This window comes from Erinaceus europaeus, chromosome 2, assembly GCF_950295315.1.
Source record: "Erinaceus europaeus chromosome 2, mEriEur2.1, whole genome shotgun sequence".
NCBI lineage: Eukaryota > Metazoa > Chordata > Mammalia > Eulipotyphla > Erinaceidae > Erinaceus > Erinaceus europaeus.
The window spans coordinates 89973723-89990239 of NC_080163.1; the positions used below are offsets into that span (position 1 = coordinate 89973723).

General features: G+C 39.7%; 1 protein-coding gene across 1 annotated transcript in view; it reads left to right on the plus strand.

Moving 5' to 3' along the window:
• Nucleotides 1-1455: 1455 nt before the first annotated feature.
• TLL1 (tolloid like 1) overlaps nt 1456-16517 on the plus strand; it is a 248915-nt gene continuing 233853 nt past the window's right edge. The window contains exon 1 of the mRNA XM_007524530.2: nt 1456-2000. Coding sequence (XP_007524592.1) covers nt 1832-2000 — 169 coding nt within the window. The 5' untranslated portion in view covers nt 1456-1831. The remainder of the gene's footprint in view (nt 2001-16517) is intronic.

Sequence of the window (16517 nt, forward strand, 5' to 3'; positions counted from 1 at the left end):
TTTCAGATTTCTCTCTAGATGAGACTATTGATGAGTAACATGGAAAGGAGGGAATTTAAATGCTAATAAAAATGTAAAGGCAACAAAAGATTCTACTGGCCCCTGCTAAAGTGACAGCTCAAGATTCATTAGGAAATGAGAAAACTTTTGGTTATCAGTCCCTTGGTAAACTGGGGGGGAGGAGCAGTTCTCTCACCTATTTTGGAAACTACTTGCAGATGTGTGAAACCTCTGAATTGCTCACAACAGGGGTTTTGTAGAGATTTCCTCTGATTTTTTTTCTCCCCAATTTTCCACAACCTGTGTTTGTCTTGTGTCTGCTAAGCTGGCATGTGGTTTACCTCGCTTATCCGCCTGCCAGGTTTTACACACTCTCCTCGAAATAAAATAACTGTAGCCCCACGGATACTGAGCTGCTCTGGGCATAGGCGCCAGAACTGTCACAGAAAATTTTGCTTCCCAAGTATTCCTTCCAACTTCCCTTCTTGTGCCCACGTGAACCATAGCGCCAGCCCATCAGCAAGGTCTTAGCATTTCCTGCTGCTGCAATCTGTAACTTGATTTCAGAAAAGAAAGAAAAGTTGAAAGAAAGGAAGAAAAAGAAAAAGATGAAAGAGAAAAAGAAAAAAAAAAGGAAGGGAGTAGTTTTGAGGATGTTCCTTGCAAAACTTTTGTTGTTGTTATTGGGGGACTTTGGAAGCAGTTTAGTGGAGTAGACTTGCATACTTTTCCTCCATTCCTAGGCTGCTCTAAGATTAAGCAGCAGCAAAGGGAAGAACCACGCACTCGGTGTTTATTTGGGGGAGGGGAAGAAGAGATTTGCAGTTAAGTTATCATGATCTCTCGCACCACCCCCGGTCTGGCACTCCAGACTGACACGTACATCATCTATTAATTGCAGTTCTTGGACACAGATACATAATACATCCATTTTTATCTTTAATAAAATAGAAATGGGATTATCAGAGCGCTCGTGTCTAGTGTCTATTTGTTTGTACAAGGCTATCAAAAGAAGTCAGAGAGGAGGCTGTGGCCCGGATCCTGACCCTGATTGTATGAATAAGTAAGCAGGATGCAAGTGATTGGGTTAGATGCAGCGAAGATTTTTTTTTTTTCAAGTTAGTAAAAAAGACAGCCCGAGGAGGAAAAGGCAAACAGTGCATCCTCAAATGCTCACACCCCTGCTCTCCTTTGCAGTACATCTGCTTCGTTGGCTTCTGCAGGCTTTTAAGGTCTCCGGTCTGAGAAATGCCTGCCCCCACCCCCCTGCTTAGGTCTCCCCTTTCAGTTCAGATGTGCTGATGTGAAGACCGGATTCATCTTCCCGGAGCCGTGACAGCGAGTTCAGGCAGCGGTGGCTTGAGCTCAGTTGCTGGTTTCTGGCAGCTGCGGGGGCGCCTATCGGGAGCCGGGGCTCCGGTGGCAGCTGAGCCCGCGGGGCGCCTCTGGCCAAACCTTGGAAGTTTGTACGCCAGAAGGACGTCCTGGCAGGCAGAGAGCGCCGGCTCATCGCAGCAGAGTTTGCTCTCAGCCTCTTCTCCCCGCCTCCGGGAGCCGGGCTCCTTACCTGCCCTCCGCCCACCCTTGGGCCCCTCGCCAACTTCTCCCTACAACTGGGGGAACAGGCACTTCTTGCCCTCTCCACTGTCCCGACGGCACCCGCATGTCTCCGGACACCTGAACACCCGGGTCCCTCCGAGGAGTCTCCCAGTGGGAGAGGAATCCCCTCCCCAAACCCTCCTTTAGCCACCCCCATTCAGCCCCCACCAACACTGACCAAGGGCGCCCCACCTCGGGGTCCCAGCTCTCTGGTTCTTCAAGGGGGAGGAGGATGGGGTTGCAAACGCTTTCCCTGAGGATGCTCCTGTGGCTGGTGGCCTTGGGGATTGTTTTCTACGGGGAGCTGTGGGTCTGCGCTGGCCTCGATTATGATTACACTTCTGATGGGAATGAAGAGGATAAGACAGAGACCATAGATTACAAGGACCCGTGCAAAGCCGGTAAGTGCCTCGACGAGTTGGGACAGCGGCGTTTTGGAGGCCATGGCGCTGGATTTCCAATAGGTGGAGGTGGGAGCTCACCTGTTTCCTTCCTTCTTCCTAGCCAGCCCCTCCGCTGCTGCCCCCTCCAGCCCCTCCTGCTGCTTCTCCTCCCTACCCCCAAAGTGGCAGCCTCCGTGGCCTGAGCTGACTGGAGTTCTTGTGCTAGTGGCTTCAAATGCGAAGCTCCTGTCTCCTACTTTGGGAAAAAAGTCCCACAGTACTGACTCCCCTCCCCTTCCCTAGCGAAGTGAAACAAGCCACAAACACAGCTGGCTGCCTTGGGTTTTAAATACCAACAACACTCACTGGGCTTTACTCATCTGGAGGTTCCCTAGCTCTTGCCTGAGACCTAGTGGGTAGAGTCGTCGTCCCCACCCCCTAACCCCTGCCCTGAGGTGGGTGGAGGTGAAATTGCTGCTTCAGGATGTGTTTGCTAGCCTTGGACAATTTCACCCTCAGTGGAATTTAAGTTTAAAGTAAACCTTGCAAAAGTGTCCAGTTTGCTATTTTATTCAAACTTGTGTTTTATTTCCTCTTTACATCCCTGGGGACAGCAGTTGGATGGGCACAGCCTGAAGTTCAGCTTCTGCTCACTGGCCCCAGGGACCTGCCCCTTTCCAGTTCTTATCCTAAGCCTCTGCCTTTCTTTGCTCTGTTTGGTGGGGGTGCTTCCATGAGTGTCTCAGGTCTGAGTCACAGCATTAAGCCACACCCACCTGGGTTCCCGTGGAGCTCACGTGTTCTTGGTCCCTTGCACTGTTGAACTGAGTTTGTGATGACCAGATTTCACTGTGAATTCATAGATATCTGCAAAAGAAATATTACAAGGGCTGTTGGGAGTAACTTGGTAGAGTCGCATGGCCTGTCCCATCTCAGAAGTGTGCTTCAGCAAAGCCAAGAGGATGATGGGAGAGGGTCACTTACTTCCCTAGATGCTGTGCTGGGTTGGTGGGTCTGTTACTGCGATTTCTTCCCTTCTATGGCTAAATAACTTACTCAAATTCTCTTGGGAAAAAGAGATGTCCACAAATGAAGGAAAATGCTGGAAATCCCCTTGTTACTTTGTACTTTTGGTGACCCACTGTTCTGACTAGGAGAGTATGTGTCTTGTGGTAGCCCTGACAGCTCTTTCTTGCTGCACTAGTACTACAGATAATTATCCAAAGCTCAGAGTAGCTTAGTAGAATCTTGTCAGTCTGGACTTAATTCGGTGTTGCTTTCAGGTTTCTTTCTAGTACCTATACCATTCAATCTGTAACTCCAAAAGTTTCCTAGGCCATCCCCTATAGTTTGGAAGACACAACTCATTGCTGCTGTAGTGGGTAAACAACCAGAATTCAGTACTATGCAACTCCCTAAACATAATTTCTATGGAAAAATTGATTTTGAATAATGTTTTTTAATATTTATTTACTTTCCCTTTTGTTGCTCTTGTTGTTTATCATTGTTGTGGTTATTGATGTCCTTATTGTTGGATAGGACAGAGAGAGGTGGAGAGAGGAGGGGAAGACAGAGAAGGGGAGAGAAAGATAGACACCTGCAGACCTGCTTCACCACCTGTGAAGCAACTCCCCTGCAGGCGGGGAGTGGGACCCTTGAACCTAGATCCTTCCTCTGGTCCTTGAACTTTGTGCCATGTGCGCTTCACCTGCTGCACCACCGCCTGACTCCCTTCAATAATGTTTGTATCTGGTTGAAAATTGTGCACTTTCTTGTTTAGGAAAAGTAGAAATGAAGTATGTTATTTCAAGCTTGTCTAGGAAGTTCTATACTCTAGTGATCTATTGTGTGGAAAATTCAACCAGCTATCAAGATGAGGAAACTAAGGTCTATATATACATTGGTCCAATTTCAGGAAAATACAGCTTTCTACATAAATTAAAATTTCTGCCTTTAAAAATGTGTTAACTTGAAATGTAAGTATATTTATTTAGTCAAGATAAACAGTCAATCAGATTTTCAGAAGCTACATTAATTTAGGCTTATCTGTTATTAGGAAGTGTTGAGAACTGAAGGTTTTAGGAGCACAGCTATTTTTATTTTCTATTGAAGAATGCTTTCAGTGATCTGGAAGGTGGTGCAGTGGCTAGAGTATTGGATTTATAAGCCAGAGGTCATGAGCTTGATCCCTGGCATAGCATATACTAGAGTGATACTCAGATTCTCTTTGCTCTCTCTCTCTCTCTCTTTCCGTAATTAGTAGATAACATCTTTACTATTTTTAAAGAATACTTTCAATATTATAATTTAGGTAGCTGCAACCTGTGTATTCAAACAGGTTTCAAGCCATCAGTGTTTGTTTTCCTCAGCAAAGATCATTTGAGGCAAGAATAAAACATCTTTCTTTTTAAATTAACTTTATTTATTTATTGGATAGAGACAGCCGGAAACCGAGATGGTAGGGGGATATAGAGAGGGAGAGAGAGAGACACCTGCAACACTGCTTCACCACTTGTGAAGCTTTCCCCCTGCAGGTGGGGGCTGGGGCTCAAACCTGGGTCCTTGCGCACTGTAACATCTGCACTCAGTCAGGTGTGCCACCACCTGGACCCAACAAATGCACAACTTCACCACTTCCTGCTGATATTTTTGTCCAGATAGAGGAGAGGGTGGGGAGAGAGGAAGAGATAGGGAAAGGCACCTCTAATGTTTCTTCTAGTGTCACAGTACTTCCTTCCCATGTAGTGCCAGTGCTCAGTGTGCCCAACTCACGAGAGCTACATCTGTGACTCATGAAAGGCTTTACTTTACCATCTTAACTAAAGATAAGAAAGCCTTAGCCCTCCCCTTTCACATTTTTATGTCTTCTACAAATAAAATCTATAATAATAGGGAAAATAAATAGCTCGTTGTCATCCCAAACAAGACTCAAAAAGGTTACTAAAATAAGAAAGATGAGTGGTTGAGATATGATAGAAAGATAATCCTACAAAAGGGAGAAATAATGCTGTGCAGATACTGGGTACCAAGGACTGGCCTGCAAAGCAAAGTGCCCTTTCTGACCTTCCCCACTGGTAATTTTTAGTGTTCCTCAAACTACACAGTGTTCATGTCATAATAACTAATGTGGTTTTATTATTTCAGTGTACTTTCAAATCCATTACTTCAGTTCATCATAATAACCCAGTGTGGTGGAATTTTATTCCCATTATACAGTTAGAAAAACAGATGTTTGCTGATGTTAAGTGAATTTTTAAGATTACTTATAACTAGTTTCCCAAGTCTCCAGGTGGCAAAAATCTGTTTTAAATTTATGTTGCCTTCTCAGCTGACCTTTTGGGAATGCAAATAATAGAGATTCATTTAGGTTGACTTGGAGTTTACACTAATCAAAACACAGTAATTTTTTTGCATGAAATTACTTTAGAACACAGTTAGCCTTTTTCAAATCCAACTGGAATACAAAGTTCTTGAGGACAGAGGTCATAACTAATTTTCAGTGTTTAGCACAGGCATAGATTACCCTTATTAGATATCCGGAATGTTTTCAGTACCTTCTAATAATATCTGTAGATTATTGCCATTGCTCTTTGGGCATGGGTGGTGGCACATCCAGTAGAGTATACATGTTGCCATTTTTGAGGACTTGGGCTTAAGCCTCTTTCATGAGCAGTGGATCTGTGCTGCAGCCACCCACCCTACCCATCCCACATCATACCACTGCTCAATCTTTTACCCTTTATCAGAGAGAAAGAAGATAGAAAAATGTACAAGGTCCCTAGCAGTGGTGGAGCTGTGCAGATACTAAACCCCAGTGATAACCCTGGTGGCAAAACAAAAAAGAAAAAAAAAATTTATCCCACATCTACAGGTGTCTAACAAATATCAAATGACATTAGTTGAGACATTTTCTGAACTACAACTTCATAAAAATTGTGTCATACTTAATATGTTTGTAGAGCAGAATATAATTTCCATGCCTGTCAGAATTCTGATTTAAGGCTTATGAGAATATAGTACAAAAAAACAAACCTTATCTGAACTGAAATCAAACCTTGATTTAAAAAGATAATTTTGATGCGAGTGATAGTGGATAGATTAGTGGAGTGCAGTTTAAGTTGTATTCATCTAGCCAGCTCCATTAAGACAGAATGAAGGTAATTAATCCATATAAATAGAAAGATGCAGAGAATTGAAAGGATGTCTGACTATTTTTAGCACATTATGTGGTCATCTGAATTTATAATCAGATTTCTCTTACTCTCTAGTTGTCAAGGGTCCTCAGGGACTTTGGGGAGCTGATCCTGCAGCAAGTCATTCCAGAGCAGGCACTGAGGTGTCCCGTTTCATTGTTGTACTATACCAATAGGTGTTAATCTGAGTATTAATATCTGTGAAGGGCCTGAGCAAATTCACTGTGCAACTTGATCTCTCAGATTTGTCTAGCAATTACCTGGGGAAGCAGAAACCTGAAAAATCAGCTCTGTATTCATCAAACTTATCTTCATCTCTTCTACCTCTTCCCCGCCACCCTTCCTACAGTTCTACCTCCTCTTCTTTTCCTGCCCCTTCTTTTTTGTTCTTAATGAGATATCAAAAAAATTTCAGGTGATTAAAAATACACTATATAGTAAGGAGAATGGAAGAAATGTGTATCTTGAATGATGGCTAGAAACCAAGAGGTCTGGTAAAGCTAAATGATTGTCTGGGGAGTACTTTCACCTATTAGGCAAGTGTTAATCTTGAAACTTCTAAGTAAATGACTCCTTCTCTTGGAAAAACTCCAGGCCTGATTAAAGGTCAGTGACTTGCAAGGTTAATTTTGCTTTAGAGTAGCAGATGTATGCTTGCTTACAAAGAAACACACTTTTAACATTTCAAGGGAATCATCTTTCTGCTTCTCTTTAGAATACATTTTCTAGTATACTAATTTTGGGAGTGGTTTTCATAAAGTTGACATTTTAGAACTTGATGCTCAACCTCTGTCTGCCCTCTTTATTTCATCATAATAGTAAATATACAGACATATGCTTCTTGGTCAGCATCTCTCTGGATTGCTAAACTTTATGTTAAAATACATTTCATAGAACTTTATAGGGTCTTTAGGGTCACCCCCCATGCCAGGACCTGCCTGTCCCTTCTCCTCTTTTACATTTTCCTTGCAACCAATAAAGGCCTTTCACACCATAAAAATGCATTTCATAGACTCGTTTCTCTTTACCCAGTCTTTCATGGTTTTATTTTCATTTGTCAGATCATGATCTTTTCTTCTTTTGCCACTAGTGTCAATTCAGCTATAGGCAAAACACAGCTTTTACAAGGGGAAGGGAGAAGACATTATATTCTTTATGCTTGAATTCTGTTATTCACTAGTCAAATATTTTAACTTGTGCCCTGATGGATCCCCCCTTCTCCTCTTCCTCCTCCTCCTCCTTCTTCTCCTTTTTTTTTTTTTTTACTATTCTTTTATTTTAATAGGACAGATTAAAAATGAGATAGAGGTGTGAGGGGGAGGACTGGAAATGGGAAAAAATGAGACACCTGCAGCTCTGCTATACTGCTTTTGAAGCTTGCTCTCAGCAGGTGGTATTAGAGGGTTTGAACTTGAATTCTTGTACTTGGTAAAGTGTGCACTCAAACATGTGGGTCACCCCCACCCCCTCACCCACCTTTGTAGGTCAAAAATGAATATTTTTAACCTACAAATAACAGTTGGTTATTAGACATGAATGAGATATACAATTTTTAGTAAATATATTTCCTCAGATCAATAGATTTCCCCTTTATTTACGATCTCCTATAATTCTTTTTGTCTTCGAAGAAGGTACTGTCACTTGTGGATTCACAATATTCCTGGAATCCTTTCTCTAATGGAATTTGTGTAGTAATTTATGGGGTCCTTATGGTTTCCATTTAGCTCCACTTTCTCTGTGCCCACTGTGAAATAGCTGAGTGTCTATGAGTCAAGGCTTTTTTGAGAAAATTAATATGTAATTTCACATTTTTCCTCTTGCTATTATGCTGGCTTATTTTTCTGGGCATCTAATATATGCCATACATAGTTTCTTGTATATGAATCATATTTTCTCTCCCCGTTGTCTATTTATGGACCCTATTTTTATACCTTTGAGAAATTTACTCTGATTTAAAATTTAGACTTGCATGGAGTTAACACCACAGTTTTTAAACATTAAGAATATTAATCACATGAATAGGGCCATTTATAGCACAGAGATAGTGCACCAGATTTTCATGCCTGAGCCTCCATAGGTCATAGGTTCAGTCCTCCTCAAAATAGCAATATGATCATTGAGCAATGCATGATTCTCTTTAATAGATAAAATAAATATTAATTGTATTAATAGCCCCTTTGGCCTTTTAATCATTGATTTTTAATTTCCATTTTTTTTCATAAGCTAGATAGGTAATATCAAATGCTGACAATTTAATGCCATTGATTTTTTTTTTTTTTCTGTTCAGAAGCCTCTATGGTTTCTACTAACACCTTAGATCCTCTAACAGTCTGCTTAAAATATTTAAAGCAGGGGCCCTTCCTAAGCTTTTTCTAAGAATGCTTAGAAAAGATAGGGACAATAATCTATTTTCAATGAGGTCTTGCACATCCTTCTAGGACCATCTGGTGTCTGGGGATATGGATGGGGGAGGGGGACCCATTAAGAAGCCCTCTACAACTTTTTGAGCCCACAGTTAGGCCAGGGCTCAGGTGCCTGGGGGAGCTTCCTGAGGATGTAGGATTTCCTCTATTAGGGGAATTTTGAGACCACTTAAAGTACTTTCATATTCCAAGATCTGGAATTAATCTTGTGGATTTATTCTTCCTATATTAAGGAGTTGAGAGTCCTCCTCCCAACTCTTGGTACAGTAGAATGATTTAGCAGTATAGCTTTCATGGTTTATTTCATTCAGTTATCTAATGAATAATAATGCTTGGGGAGGAACATTTAGAAAAAATTAATAGTCTCAGAGCTATGAGATGAATTACATAGAATACAATCACAGAAAGCTGGAGGAGGGAATCCCTTGATTACTTATGTAGTTCATCCATTGTCAGCCCAGAAAATGAGATACTGACTATTAGATTTTGAGGCATTGTGGGCTAGCTAATAGAATGCTTGTTTTGTCTTATCCTTATAAAATGTGTGCTAATCCTCTCAAGCTTTTTTCTAGAGCACAACTGTACATTTGTTTTTAGAAGTACTGTAAATTATGTGTAGCTTGAAACCCAGAAAGAAAGTGAACTGAGATAATGTTTGTCTTGCTCCACAACTCACTAAAATATACATTTAGAGTTTAAGCTATCATAATAACAAATAAATATAAATAAATATCAAAATAACAACTTTCAGGGTAGATGGTGGCACACCAGATTGAGTGCACGTTATCTTGTGCAAAAACACAGGTTCAAGATCCAGCTGTTCACTGGCAGGTGGGGAGCTTCAAGAGCAGTGGAGCACATTTGCTGCTGTCTCTTTCTTTCTTCCTCTTTATCTTTCATTCTTCTCCTAAATGTTCTCTGTTATATCTAATAAAAACACTGAAGGGAAAAATTTTTTTAAAAAAGGAAAAATTGATGCTGGAAGTGGTAGATTCTTAGTGTAGGCAAGTGAATACCAGCAACAACATTGGTGGCAAATAAATAAATATTTAGAAAAACTTTCTTGAATGATAAAAACTCTAAAAAAAGTTTAAATCATACATTACATTGGTCGGAAGTACTTACTTATGTTTTATTTTTTTACAAACACTGTTTTTTTATACTATTTTATTATTCAAAGCATTTCTCTAATGTTAAAAAAATCAGCAGTTTAACAAAGTGTACCACCTTTTTTTTTTTTTTTTTGCTTTCAGGGTTATTGCCAGGGCTCAGTGCCTGCACCATGAATCCACTGTTCCTGGAGACCATTTTTTCCCCTTTTGTTGCCCTATTTTTTTATCATTGTTGTGGTTATTATTATTGTTATTGTTGTTGTTGTTGTCATTGGATAGGACAGACAGAAATCGAGAGAGGAAGGGAAACAGAGAGGGAGCAAGAAAGATAGACACCTGTAGACCTGCTTCACCACCTGTGAAGTGACTCCCCTGCAGGTAGGGAGCCAGGGGCTCGAACTGGGGTCCCTACTCTGGTCCTTGGGCTTCACACCATGTGCATTTAACGCGCTGCGCTATCGCCGGACTCCCTAGACTGCACTTTATAAAGCAGGGGAACCATGTTGAGATAGAAGCAGAAACTATTTATTTACTACAGGAATTTAATATCTTCTCTGTTGTTGAACTTCTTGTTGATGACATTTAACTTGTAAAATGGAAGAGAAAGGTAACGACATAAAAGGCTTTAAACATATTTTCACTTCTTACATTTTTCATCTACGGTAAACTTTCAGTTTATGTGGATATTGTGTCACAGAACACCTGGAATGACCCATGGTCTGGATATACCCTCATTCTTCATTTCTAATCTTTCTGCCCTTATATGCCTAGTAATTAAGAACTTATGTTATTTATTTAATGTTTTGTAATTTATTGTAATTTATTTAATGTTTTGTACTAAGTGTGCTGCATACCTCAATTCATAGAAGTTAAAACCTTTAAAATAATCCAGAGAAGAACATTAGGTATATTGAAAAAAATAGCCAGATGGGGAACTTTAAAGAGAATGAAATGTTGGGCCCCACTTTTTGAGGAATTGCCTTTATAATTATTGTCAAAATAATAGTTCAGGGGCTGGGTGGTGGTACACCTGGTTGAGCACACATTACAACTCATAAGGACCCAGCTGTGAGCCCTTGGTCCCCACCTGTAGGGGGAAAGTTTTGCAAGTGGTGAAGCAGTGCTGCAGGTCTCTCTGTCTCTCTCCCTCTCTATCACTCTCTTCCCTCTTGATTTCTGTTTTGTCTCTATCCATTAAGTAAATAAAGATGATATTTTTTTTTAAATAACAGTTCAGATTTTTACATTAGAATTTTAAATGGCTTCCAGTCTTCACAATAACCCTGTCAATTAACATTAATTTACCCCTTCTGGATGAGTGAAGAAACAAGATTTCAGAAAGATTCCATGACTAAGGTGTCATCACAGGTAAGTAAGAGGTGAGAACTAGAAGCTGAATTTTGTGTTCCAGTTGCCTTTTCTCCTCTCAGATCCCCAATGCTTGTTCTCCTGCCAGTATGAATGCATTGACTGGCAATTGAAATGATGATGTCTTTGCTGTGTGTTTGCCCCCTGCCTTCACCATTCTTGCTTTTGTCTAAGCCAATGCTGTATTACTGGACTAAGACCAGTACCTTCAACTGTATAGAATACACCCTACTTCAAGAGAGTGTTTCCAGAGTATGAAGTTACAAATGAAATACCCCATGTATGTATAAAACAAATGAAAAATGCCCATGAATGACTTTAGTAGAGCTAGGGAGATTGTGTATACTATGTATAGTAGACAGAGACACAAGTGCTTGTTGCTCCAAGTTTATAAATTGTGACAGCAGGCTTTCCATATCTGTTGAGTCAAGGGTTGAATCTGATTTAAGTAGACTTCATTAGTCCCCATTCTTGGCACAGACAAAGGGTAAGTGATGAACTCTTTCACACTTCAGATTTGCTGTTTGAGTAAGTCTTTGAATTCATGATTAAGAGACCATGGAGAGTGTGAAGAACATCTTTTCAAAAGCAGGCAACTGAGGAAAATGGTTTACACTGTGTATTATGCATGTAAATGATGTGTGAATGTCTTTGAGAAAACAAATATACTATGAGAAGGTACTAAAATACCTTTTCTAATCATGACTTGTCTGAAAGCCTGAGCAAGTCAAATGCATGAAAGCTTTTAAGGATCATGGGTTAACCAAAGTTCTTGAGTTACAGTCTAATTTCCAAAGTAGGAAGTTTGGCACATTTGAAATATATACTGTATATATTATTTATTATATTGCAATTTTTGCAGGAAGAATTTATGTTAGCAAATTACCATGTTTTCTATGAGGAAGCATTCCTGCTCGTACTTGCTTAGTAGTAAATATTTTTCTGAATTTGAGTCAAGGGCAAATATTTCTGTTATGGGTATTATTCTCAGGAGAAGTAGTGAAGTAGCATGCATTTGGAGTTTGGCCCACAAGCAGCCACTAAGAGAACATAATTGGGATGTGACAACGGAGGTGGGAAATAGATGTAATTACCTAAATCGTAGATACTTATGCCTTATGTTTGTAGAAGAAAAGAGACTGTGGGGCTGGCATCTAACAGATCACATCTTTGACCATGTGAGGACCCCAGTTCAAGCTCCTGGCCTCCGCATGTGAGCACTATATAAAAGGGGAAGCGTCACAAGTGGTAGGGGTAGTGCTCTGGTATCTCTCCTCTTTCTCTTTCTTTTAAATCTGGTTAAGATTAAGATTAGTGGTGATGAAATCATGCAGGCAATATGCCATAGGAGATGTTGGCAGAAAAACATATTTGTGAGCAGATTTCTGGAATATCTAAATGAATAAGCATTAAACTACTATAGAAAGGAGACACCAATAGACCAGTAGTCTATCCCAAGATGAAAATAGAAAATGTTTTCAATAACATCAGAGCTCTAAATTATGAAATGGTCCTTAGAGTACAATAAGACTTCATACAGAAAGTAGCCTGCTTCATAAACAGGTATGCTATACCACATTTTAAATTACATTTTATTTAGATTCTGGGCACCACCTATATCTTAGGGTCTTAAGATAACTTGCCTGCCATTGAATGCTAGAATCAGAATTTTAATCCAGATCTTGGAATCCATGTACTGCCATAATCATTTCTCTTTCTTCTCCTCCTCCTTTTTCTTACTGAGTACATGTTTTTAAAGTCAGGGCTGCCCTTCACAATTCATCTTTTGACATATCAAGGAGGAAATATTAAAATTATAGACATAAATGAAATGGACATGAGTTTTAATGTTGCATCTATCATAGAATAACTGCAAATTTTGGCAAGTTATTTAACCCTCTCATCCTTCATATTTCTGAACTATAGAATGGAAATGATCTTATGACTCCCATAATTTTATTACAATTAAATGACTATAAATGGAAATTATTTTATAATTTATAATTCTTAGTTATAGCATAAAATATGAAAATTAGAAGTTTTTTTAAAAAAATTTCTGTTATATATTTGTGAAATTATGCTGTTTATAAAAATTGTTGTGGGGTAAATGTCTTTTTTTATTTACCATCTTATTTGGGGGCTAATGGTTTACAGTACAGTTATTGACACAAGGACGATTTGTTGTCTCTCCATGATAGGTGTCCACAGAAAACCCAGCCCACTAGGTCCTTTTCCACCATTATATACCAGGATTCCAGAGCTCCTCTAATGTATATCTTTCCCTCTTTCCCCGTTGCTTTGGTGCAATACACCATCTTCAGGCCAAGCTTTACTTTGTGTTTTCCCTTTCTGTCCTTATTATTATTTTTTTAAAGTTCCATAAAGGTCATTTTTCATGCGATATACAAAAATGCATTCACATCTCAAGTTCTCTAAATTTTGAACAGGAAGGGGTAGAGATCCAAAATACAATGTAACAAATTAAACATTTTCTCTTGAGTACTTGCTCAAATGTTTAATGCACTCAAAATGTACTGACAATTTTCAATTCACATTTACTAATGTGTGAATAAAATATTGGCTATATAGTCTTTCAGTAATTTCTGGTTCAGATTTTATTTGCCATCTGGATTAACTTGAAGCTTACATGCTCACCATCATGTTTATACAGAACTAAATTTAAGTGCATGGCTCTAAACAATAATATTCATAAACTCATCAAATCTTTATAGAACACTTACTGTGAATGAAACATGGATTTGTGCTTAGGAATGCAGAAACATGAAATATGATATCATGCCTGGGCTAGAGTAGTCTTAGTTTTGCTGTTTTCATGTAGATGATAGAATATGTATAAACAGTTGCTTATATTCTAATCTCACAAAAATAGGATTATGTTATTTCAATATAGGGTTTTAAAAAGCACTATAGTAAACTATAAAAGTTGGAGTAAATGTTCTTATAAGATTTTCCTTTTTTTTTTTTTTTTTGCCTCCAGGGATATTGTGGGGCCTTGGTTCTTGCACTACAAATTCATTGCTCCTAGTGGCCTTTTTTTTTTTTTTTTTTTTTAAATGTATAAGGTGGAGAGAAGTTGGGAGAAGAGGGGGAGGTAGAGAGGGAGAAAGAAATATAGACACTTGCAGACCTACCTGCTTCACCATTTGTGAAGTGACCCTGCTGAAGGTGGGGAGCCTGGGTGTTTTTATTTTTTAATTTTTTATTTATAAAAAGGAAACATTGACAAAACCATAGGATAAGAGGGGTAGAACTTGGCACAGTTCCCACCACTAGACCTCTGAATCCCATCCCCTCCCCTGATAGCTTTCCTGTTATTTAACCCTCTGGGAGTATGGACACAAGATCATTGTGGGATGCAGAAGGTTGAAGGTCTGGCTTCTGTAATTGCTTCCCTTCTGAACATGGGCGTTGACAGGTCAATTCATACTCCCAGCCTGTCTCCTTCTTTCCCCTGTGGGGAATGGCTCTGGGGAAGCAGAGCTCCAATGCACATTGGTAGGGTTGTCTGTCCAGGGAAGTCTGATCACATCCTGCTAGCATCTGGAAACTGGTGGCTGAGAAGAGAGTTAACATACAAAGCCGAAGAAATTGTTGAGCAATCATGGACCTAAAGGCTGGAATAGTGAGAGATGAAGTGTTGGGGGGGGGGGTGTTCCTCCATTTTGTAGACAACTAGTAGGCAGATGTTAGTTATATTTCAAAGGGCCTGTGGGTATACTAGTGTTTGTTTTTTTTTTTTTTTCCCTGAGCCTGAAAACTGATATGCAGGTGGATCCTAATTATTGTCTGGGGAGATGATGTCATGGTGGCTGAGAAAAGGACCATAAAGCTGGATCAGGGAAGAGAGTAGCTGCCTAATATGGGAAAGGGGTATAAATATTGTTGACTGTAAACCCCATCGATTTGATGTGATCTGAGGCCCATAATTAGCCTAGGAGACTGTGTGACCTCTACATCCCTCTAGATCTGAGCTCACATTCTGTGGTCATGAGTAGGAACATTCCATGCTACCCCAGTATTGACCCATCTTCCTCAGGTGTAGCATAGAGTATGTTGTCCATCCTCCCATTCTCTACCATTGTTGATCCAAGTTGAGGTCAAAGTCCTATAGGGGGCCCACAAAGGGGTCTACTTTTTTGTTCCTGATAGAAATGACCAGTAAAAACGGAGAGAGGGGTTTATTTGAGTTCTAGGCCCATCAAGTCTGTTTGGGAATCTCAGGACTCCCTGATTAGGGCCCCAGCTGGTGGAATGGCCTGACAGTGACTAAAGAGTCATCAGGGAATACCAAGCCTTCTGCAGCCGCAGCCTGGTTTGCCCATATGTTGACTGGAGCCACAACAAACCCAAGGCGTTCATAAGAGAGACCACACAATTGAGATGACTACCTTCTCTGACTTCTTATAAACTGTATACAGCATTTCCCCTGAAGTTTCCAGGCAATACCTCAGGGCAGGTTTTTTTCCCCATTCTGGTTTCAGAAACATGATGATAAAGAAAGGTTTAGGATTGTATAGTTTTAGAGACTTCCAAGCCTTAGAGACTGAGGTTGAAGACATCAAAGGATAGCCCTCAAGATTACATACAAACATAACGGTAGCACCAGTAGTGGAATTCGTGTTTTGTGCTGATGAATATAGTTTGTTTCCCAGTGCTTTATCTCTCTATTTATAATTATTTAAATAAAGCAAAATCTGTATTTTAGTTTTTAAAACCATGTAAAAACAGTGCAGAGAAATACTAGGTATTTATTCCATTTAGTTCATTTTTTTTTCTTCTCCTGATTAGAAACAAAGAAAGATTCAACAATGTGTATATTTAAATGTGTTTAAGTATAAAGTATGAAAGAAAGAAATATATTTTAGTAGATTGGTTAAATATTATCGGTCCTTCAGATAGTCTTCATCTGTCACTAGTCCTTTATGAAAGTATTTCAACATCTCCTAGAAAAAACACAACAAATATTTCACTGATCAATATGAAAGTGCAATTACAAAATAGTGGTGAAATTAAGAAAGGGGTGAATTAATTCTTTCGGAGAGACAAAGCTTGTCAAACAGGTGACTCTCAAGCTGGATCTTCTCCTTCTCCTTCTCCTTCTCCTTCTCCTTCTCCTTCTCCTTCTCCTTCTCCTTCTCCTTCTCCTTCTCCTTCTCCTTCTCCTTCTCCTTCTCCTCCTCCTCCTCCTCCTGCTCCTCCTCCTTCTTTTCTTCCTCCTCCTCCTCCTCCTTCTCTTCTTCTTCTTTTTCTTCTAGAATGGTGGCGCAAAACTTTAGAGTCAAAGAGCCAAGACAAAACTGAATATTATGTTCTGTGAAATTATAAGGTATAGTAAATAGTTGAAAGGGAGCAAAGCAGAGGACATGAAAGAGCCTGTACTTATACATAGAATATATGAGTCAGAAATGATTCTGTAAG